This window comes from Camellia sinensis, chromosome 4 (genome assembly GCF_055761805.1).
Source record: "Camellia sinensis isolate YWXY chromosome 4, ASM5576180v1, whole genome shotgun sequence".
Lineage (NCBI taxonomy): Eukaryota > Viridiplantae > Streptophyta > Magnoliopsida > Ericales > Theaceae > Camellia > Camellia sinensis.
The window spans coordinates 218,043,933-218,053,195 of record NC_138964.1 but is presented as its reverse complement, the minus strand read 5'-3'; the positions used below and the strand labels follow the sequence as shown (position 1 = coordinate 218,053,195).

The 9,263-nt window shown below is 38.4% G+C and overlaps 1 protein-coding gene across 1 annotated transcript; it reads left to right on the top strand.

Moving 5' to 3' along the window:
• Window positions 1–288: 288 nt before the first annotated feature.
• Window positions 289–2,061, top strand: LOC145824455 (uncharacterized). The gene has a single exon (XM_082924120.1). It carries the CDS (start codon window positions 289–291, stop codon window positions 2,059–2,061), a length of 1,773 nt encoding a protein of 590 aa, XP_082780246.1.
• The last annotated feature ends 7,202 nt before the right edge of the window (window positions 2,062–9,263 follow it).

Sequence of the window (9,263 nt, the reverse complement as noted above, 5' to 3'; positions counted from 1 at the left end):
TCTTAAGGGAATTATAAACTAGGCTAACCGATTGTTTTGTATGCTCACATGTAAAATTGCCTAGTTTAGAATTGTGAGTGTAGGAGTTAACTCGGATTATAGGGGCTATCTTTTGCCCGTAGTATGTTATTTAATCTTTTCTATGTTTTACTTGTATTTTGCTAATTGTAGCTTATCTAGCCTAATTAATGAAGTTTTTTTTTTTTACTATCCTAGTACGTAAATATAATAATAATAATAATGATAATAAATAAATGAATAAATCACAAGAAAATCCCATCATGCAGAATGGCTAGACGAACAAGAAATAATAACAACGGTAATGGTGATGGAGTGCCTGATGGCAATGTCGCTCGAATTATACGCGCGATTGCTGATAGGGTAGGCAATATACCACCGCGAAACCAAGATCAAAACAAATCGGAGATGATAGCAAAATTTAAAAAGCTACGTCCCCACAAATTCCTTGGTGGACCAAACCCCCATGAAGCTGAAGCTTGGTTAAGACAAATTAAGAAGTTGCTAGATACTTCCGACATCCGAAATGAACAAGATAGAGTGACCATGGCAGCATTTCAAATGGAAGGGGAAGCAGATCATTGGTGGGAAATGATCAAAAGTACTCGACAAGTAGAGACATTAACTTGGAGACAGTTCGAAGACTTGTTCATGGAAAAGTATTTTCCTAACTCGCTAAAACAAGAAATGATTCAAGAGTTCCTCCAACTGAAACAAGGAAAAATGTCAGTCGCTCAATATGCGAACCATTTTGAAGCTCTTTCACGGTACGCTTCAGCCATAGTAGCAAATGAAGAGGATAAGGTTAGGCGATTCGAATGGGGCTTGGACACAGACATTAGAGGAAGATTGATCGCAGTACAACTCTCCACCTATGCCCAGATGGTGGATCAAGCTTTAATTGTGGAACGAGAGTTAGCAGATTCCGAACGCATTCGAAATCAGCGATCAAGGAACAACAACCAACCACGCGGAGGAGGCCCAGTCCGCAACACCAGAAACCATCCTGCGCCAGCACCTTATACCAGAGGGATGCAGCAGCAACAAAGGCAGAATCGAGGAAACCAGCAAGGAGGAAACTTTGTAAGTGAGTGGAAAGGAAGATGTTTCGGATGTGGTCAACAGGGGCATCGTCGAAGTGAGTGTCCTCAAGGTGGGAAGTATTTTATGGATCAGCGAGGGGCACAACCATACAACAAATGCCAGCCAGGGCAAGGTTCTAAGCCTACTCAACATGCCCAGACCAACAAGGGACAGCCTCAAGCCTCTAAGAATGCAGGCCGACCAAGAACACAACCACAAGGAGCTAGAAATGGAAAGAGACCGGGAGAGACTAACCAACAGGCAGTAGGAAGAATGTATGCTCTCCAAGAAGAAGAAGATGTTGATAACCCATCAGTAATTCAAGGTATGTTAATCCTTATGAATTCTTGGGTTAAATTATTGTTTGATTCTGGGGCTTCGCATTCTTTTATATCCACTGCATGTATGACAAGTTTGGGTTTAAAGCCAGAAGCGCTAGAGATAGCTATGAGTGTCGCTTCACCCTTAGGAGGTCAAACCCGAGTAAATCTAGTATATAAATCTTGTGAGCTAGAAATCTCTGGTTCATTTCTGATTTGTGATCTAAGAGTTATGGATATGTCTGATTTTGACGTCATCCTAGGAATGGATTGGTTGTCAGTTCATCGAGCCATTATTGATTGTTACTGTAAGACAGTGACAGTATCCCCCCTTAACGGCACGAAAGTTCAATTTAAAGGAGATAGACAAGATTCTCTAACTCCAACGTGTCGCAAGTCGCGATGGCATGATCAACTAAACGGATGGTTGGCAAGCCTAATTTTGGAAGACGAAACTCGAGAGGATCCAGGATTACCCCATGTGGTGTGTGAGTACGCTGACGTTTTCCCTGACGAATTACTAGGATTACCCCCAAAACGAGATGTAGATTTCACGATTGAGCTTCAACCCGGGACTTCACCGATTTCAATAGCACCACATCGTATGGCGCCAGCTGAACTTCGAGAATTGAAGGAGTAGTTGCAGGAACTGTTGAGTAAGAAGTTCATCAGACCAAGCACGTCCCCTTGGGGAGCGCCAGCATTATTCACGAAGAAGAAGGATGGAACCTTAAGATTGTGCATCGATTATCGACAACTAAATCGAGCCACTATTAAAAATCGATATCCCTTACCCAGAATTGATGACTTGTTCGATCAATTAAGAGGTTCAAAATGTTTTTCCAAAATTGACCTTAGGTCGGGATACCACCAACTTCGTGTCAGAGGAGAAGATATACCCAAAACTGCATTTCGAACCCGTTATGGCTACTATGAGTTTGTGGTAATGCCATTTGGTTTGACAAATGCTCCTGGGGTATTCATGAGTTTAATGAACAAAATTTTTACCCCCTATTTAGACCAATTCGTGGTAGTATTCATTGATGATATTTTGATATACTCACAATCGGAGGAAGACCACGAGCAACATTTGAGAACCGTTTTGCAAATTCTAAGAGAAAACCAATTGTATGCTAAAGCTAGCAAATGTGAATTTTGGTTGAAGGAAGTAAAGTTCTTAGGTCATGTTGTGTCTGAATCAGGGATATTAGTGGATCCTGCTAAAGTAGAAGCAGTAATGGGGTGGAAACAACCTAAGAATACGTTTGAGATTCGTAGTTTCTTGGGATTAGCAGGTTATTATAGGAGATTCATTCAGGATTTCTCCAAATTAGCCAAGCCGATGACACGCCTAACGCAAAAAGGAGTAAAGTTTGAATGGAACGAAGCGTGTGAACAGTCATTTCAAGAACTCAAGAAGAGACTGACAAGCGCTCCTATATTAGTCATACCCGAACGTGACGTTGGGTACACTATTTATTGTGATGCCTCTAAGGAAGGGTTAGGTAGTGTGTTAATGCAAAATGGGAAGGTAGTAGCTTACAGATCAAGACAATTGAAGAATCATGAGAAAAATTATCCTACTCACGATCTGGAGTTGGCGGCTGTGGTCTATGCACTTAAGACTTGGCGACATTACCTTTATGGCAAAAAATTTGAGATATTTACCGATCATAAAAGCTTGAAGTACTTGTTCACCCAAAGAGATTTGAACATGAGACAGAGACGCTGGATGGAGTACCTTGAAGATTACCAATTCACCATATCTTATCATCCCGGGAAGGCTAATGTTGTAGCGGATGCACTAAGTCGAAAGACAAGAGAGATTGTAGCCAGCATATCAATTAAAGAATGGGAAATGGTAAGCACTATGAATGAGTTTAAGTTACAACCAGAGACTCAGAATGGGAAGGGTAGGTTGTTTACAATAGTTACAATACCCCAACTTCTTACCAAAGTGTTGGAAGCCCAAAGATTTGATCAGGAGACCGACTTCATCAAGGCCCGATTAGTGACCGAGGAATCTTCACCGGATTGGACACTCCATCAAGATGGTAGTTTAAGGTATTTAGGTAGAATTTTTGTGCCAAACATCGAACAATTAAGAGACGAAGTACTTAAAGAATTTCACCATTCAGTTTTTGTGATTCATCCGGGAGGAAACAAGATGTACCAGGATCTTAAGCGACAGTATTGGTGGAGTGGACGTTGCTCAATTCGTATCTAAGTGCTTGACGTGTCAGCAAGTGAAGGCAGAACATCAAAAGCCGACAGGGAAACTCCAACCTTTACCAATACCTAAGTGGAAATGGGAACACATAACAATGGATTTTGTAACAGGATTACCCCGGTCACCGCAAGGCCATGATGCCATTTGGGTGGTGGTTTATCGATTAACTAAGACGGCACATTTCCTACCAATAGGACCAGCAGGCACACTCGAATCTTTAAGCCGATTATTTATTCGAGAAATCATTAGATTGCATGGAGTACCAGTCTCAATAGTGTCAGATCGTGATTCTCGTTTTACGTCACAGTTCTGGCAAAGTCTGCAAAGGGCCTTGGGTACAGAGTTGTGTTTTAGTACAGCTTTTCACCCTCAAACTGACGGTCAATCAGAAAGAACAATTCAGACTTTAGAAGACATGCTTCGAGCTTGTGTGATGGACTTTAAAGGTAATTGGGAGAAACACTTACCACTAGTCGAATTCTCTTACAATAACAGTTTTCAAGCAAGCATTGGTATGACACCGTATGAAGCTTTGTACGGACGGCCTTGCCGATCACCAATATGTTGGACAGAAGTCGGAGAGGCACCTCTTTTAGGGCCAGAATTAGTTCAAGAAACTACCGAGAAGGTGAAACTAATTAGGCAGAGGCTCGAGGCCGCTCAGAGTAGGCAGAAAAGCTATGCAGATAAAAGGAGAAGACCTTTAACATTTAAAGTTGGAGATCATATGTTTCTGAAAATACAGCCTCGTCGAGGAGTTGTTCGTTTCGGAAAGAAGGGAAAGTTGTCACCTCGCTTCATTGGACCTTTCGAAATTTTGGACAAAATTGGAGAAGTGGCGTACCGTTTGGCTCTACCGCCTCAACTGGCTGGAGTACATAATGTTTTCCACGTCTCTATGCTACGGAAATACGAGCCACACCCTTCTCACATCATCAATTAGGAGGAGATTAATCTTGATGAAGACGTGACAATTGAAGAAAAGCCTGTCAAGATTTTAGATCGTCGCGAGAAGAAATTACGAGGTAAAACTATACCATTGGTTCGAGTTCTCTGGAGACATTGTGGGACGGAAGAGTCAACGTGGGAGCGAGAAGATATGATACGTGTCAATTATCCCCAACTTTTCGAGTCTAAAGGTACGAATTAATTTCGAGGACGAAATTCTTTTTAGGAGGGTAAATTGTGAAACCCATATTTAAATTATTCTTGAAAGAAAATAAATAAATAAATAAATTAATTAGTTTTAAATTAACCAAATCCTATCACTAACAAAGACCCTATTAAGAATGATAATTTTGTGGGTGTTCAATATTTGTTATTTATAAATTAGTTTAATTAGGATTCAATATAATAATTATTCTTACTAAATACCTTAGATAAAAATCTTAGGGTATCAATTTTCAGAACCCCTACAAATACACACACACAAAAAAATAAAAAAATAAAAAAATAAAAATACAAACAAACAAGCCGTGGGCAAACAACCCACAGCTCCTACCAAACCCACCATCTTTTTAGAATTTAGGATAGCCATAAAATTTAGGGAAAGCTTGTAAAATTTAGGGAAAAGCTTATAAAATTTAGGGAAAGCTTGCTCTTAGAAATTGGAGAAAGGGAATGGAATTTTTTTTTTGAAAAAAAAAATGTGTGAGAGAGTGGGAGAGAGAGAGAGCTAACCTTGGAGGGAGTCTTTAAATTGCATCTAGTAGAGTTCATATTTCTGCACAGAGAGTTCATATTTCTAGACTAAGCATAAACCATTACATCCAAATAGAGGGAATTCTGGTGGAAGAAGAGGAGGAGATTGAGGTTGCATATTTTCCTACCATTTCATTATTCCATTTCAACCCTACCACTAAGTAAGAAAACACTCTCAACCCTCTCATTTTTTTTATATAATTGAAAATTTTCAGATTATGTACATTTGATACATTGTCTAAAACTGTGTTGAATCTGCCAGCATGTTTGCCCGAATTTTTAGACAATTTTATACTCAAACTTTCGATATTAATTCTTCTACAAAGTTGTTGATAATTATGTCTAGTTCATCCAGGAATTTTTGCAACAATGTTTGAGCTCTCTACGAATTTATACAAATTTTTAATTAAAACTGAAGCTATGTTGAGAATAATCTGTTTGAATCTGCCAACCTGTTACCCGAATTTTTAGAAAATTTTACACTCAAAATTTCGAGATGATTTCTTCTACAAAGTTATTGATAATGATATCTAGTTTGTCCAGAAATTTTTGGAAACAATTTTTGAGCTCTCTACGAATTTATACAAATTTTTAATCTGAAACTGTGTTGAGAATAATCTGTTTGAATCTGCCAGCATGTTTACCCGAATTTTTAGATAATTTTATACTCAAAATTTCGAGATTATTCCTTTTAAAAAGTTGTTGATAATGATGTCTAGTTTATCCAAAAAATTTTGGAAACAATTTTTGAGCTTTCTACGAATTTATACAAAATTTTAACTAAATCTGAAACTGTGTGACAGATTTTACCTTGTATTTGAAAATTTATTTAAAATTCTATACTAAGCCAAATCTGGTAATTTCTAACTAAAAGATGAAATTTGAGAAGTCTAGTTTCGTGATAAATTTTTAGATTATGGGTTTGATCTATAAATTTAAGCATGGAATTAATATAATGAAATGTGACAAATCTGTGTCATAAACACCCTTGGAATTTTTAAGAATTATTTATAATTTATTTTTGGAAAATGATTTCTGAAAATGACCATAACATGTTTATGGATTATTCTGTAGATTGATATGAATTTTAGAGTTGTATAAGTAATGTATTTAAAATTTTACTTGCAAGACATATATTCTGAAAAAAAAATTTTGGACAGGATAAAATCACCACTTTCATATTATACTAGTCTAATTTAGTAAATCAAAAATTTGTGCAGGTGTGCAGTTATGGTTTATTTCTTGTATTTAAGTTATTATGTTCATACCATGGTTTTAAGTAATTGTTTACTAAATTTTGTACATTGAACTATTATTGGGTGACATGCATAATATTTTATGTTGGGAGTTTTTCTTTAGTTGGTATAACGTTATTGGTGATTGAGATTTGAATAATTTGTGTTTAGTATATAAATTAACCAAAAGGATTAACGGTATATAATGAGTTATTGATGAAGGGTTAATACCGGGTATTCAGGGTGAGCCCTAGTTTTGAGAATTCTCACGTAAATTATGTTGCGAAACTCTAAGATGGCACGGGACTTATTTGAACCCTTTTCGGTATTCGGTTTTGGAATAAGGGTGGATGTGCAGGTGGCACACAGGGAGGTTACTTACCCCTGGCAGACCGTTTCCTTGGGGCAGACCACAGATGCCACTACTTGGGTATATAACTCCGGACATGGGCATCCCTGGTAGTTACAGTTGGTAACACTTAAATATTTGACCAAGGGAGGGTTTCACATTAGCCGTTGCCATGCTTAGTGGTTGGTAAGTTAAATCTCTTTGGTGAGATTTCGAGTGTCACCTAATTTATTAAAATTACTGAAATTATTCTAAGGGTTGTAATTTATGTGTACAATTATATTGTTATCTCATGTTTAGAATCTTATTATCTTTCTCTTAAAAAGAATGGTAAGTTGGTTACGTTTTCTTACTGTGTTGCAAAACTCATGGCATATATTTTGTTGCCCTGGCGTTTCATGCCAGATTATGTCGAAGAAGGGACTGGGACTGAAACTGGAGCTGCTGCCAATATCGAACCTTGGCTGACTTAGAGTCAAGATTTTATCAGAATAAAATCCCGTTATCCCTTGTATTAGGATTAAACTATGTTGTGATGTTGTGTGTGAACTTGTAGTTTTATTTGTCGTTGGACTTTGGCTTTGTAAGAACTTAAAAGTTCCTAACTAGTAGTTAAAATTTTATCTAATAAGTTATTGTTATTTAAATCTTATGACGTTTAAAAAAAAAAAAAATTTAGGGCGTCACATATTCAGAATCAAGAAAAGTGATGAACTATCAAGAACACTGTGACAAAGTGTGTACAAGGGTACGAGGCCAAAAACAGTGGCAAAAATAAACAAGTGTGTGAGCGGTGTGTGTATACTCAAGAATGGATTGGGCAAAAGCAAAGTCATAGGATAAACATGCTCAAATACAAGATTAAATTCTTACGCACAGATTTATAATCAAGAACGTGAACAGGATGGCAATGGCAACAAGCAATGCAGTGAAGTTTTTCAAAGAAAAATATAGACTGACAAAAGAAGAAATAATGACTCATCGAAGAAAAATGAGGCCAGTGTAAAGTACGCCGGGGTCAGACGATGGCTGTAACTGGAGAAAAGCAACAAGAACTTCGCCGAAGGAGGTGAACGGAATAGTTGCAGAGCTTGAGAGCTTGAAACAATGGAGAATTTGAGAAGGTTAGAGAGAGAGAGAGGTTGAACGAAAGTGATGATGAAAAAAGTGAAAAGACAGAGAGAGAGAGAGGTGATTTTGATCAAACACGAAGAATGGCGACAAAAACGCAATTACTATGCCTAGGACAACGTGCTTGTCAGACGGCGTACGCAAGTGCGATGCGATTTAATGGTGCGTGTCAAGTATGGCTCAGTAGGGGAAAGACGTGTGGCAGAAACGGTTGAAATACTGTGCATGACAGCTCATACGTGTGATGGAACTCTTGGAGTCCTTGATTTAATGAAGCAAAGACCTCAGCTAGGGGATGATCTCGGCTAAATAAATTGAACAAGCTTGGTTAACTGGTTCTAAAGACAGATTACAGGTCTTGGTCATATGGAGCCGACAAATTATGACCTCGGTAACAAATGATAAAGCGAGCTTAGCCGATGTGCTAAATGGAAGAAATGATATAGATTCCATCACCTCAGGAGACCGAGGTAATAGAACCTAGGGGGCAGTTATGGGGACATAATTTTTGAATGACAACACGTGGTCGAGGTGGCACCGTAGTGTCAGCCGAGGTGCCACGTGTCCTGGTCATAATGCCAAGGTAATCTCGGATAGTTCGAGGTTATCTACGAGATTACCGGAATCCGGGATAAGCGGATAAGGGACAAGAGTCCTAGATTGGAAGAGGACTTTAGTCTGGATAAAGATAAGATTCATAGAGAGTTTATCCCAATCTAACTGGGAGTCCAGGATTAGCATTGAGACAGAATCCATTAAAGCTAGGCTTCTACTAGGATTAGGTTAGTGTTGGCTATAAAAGAGAGGCACCCTCATGGGTATAAGGTACGTTTTTTGTATTCTGAATAGTGAGTTAAGCACTTTTGCTATCTTTGAGAGATAACTGACTTGATCGTCGAAGTGCCCACAGGTGGACGAACCACCACTGGAATCTCTTCTTTCTGTGACAGGTCATTCAGGCTTAATCTATTCTGCTGATGCTCACCAGCTGAGTGCCAGTTTGGCAGTGTGGTCAGAAATTGACTCACACAGTTAATATAGAAGCATATAGGAAAAAATTTCTTACATTTTCTTGTAAGTCTATAATAGTGGGATATGTCTAAGCTCTATGTCACGGCCTTGGTTGTTTCCAAGCACTCCGTGCGGTACTTAGACAATCACAAGTGTTACTTGATGATGCTAAGTCAGCCTAACTC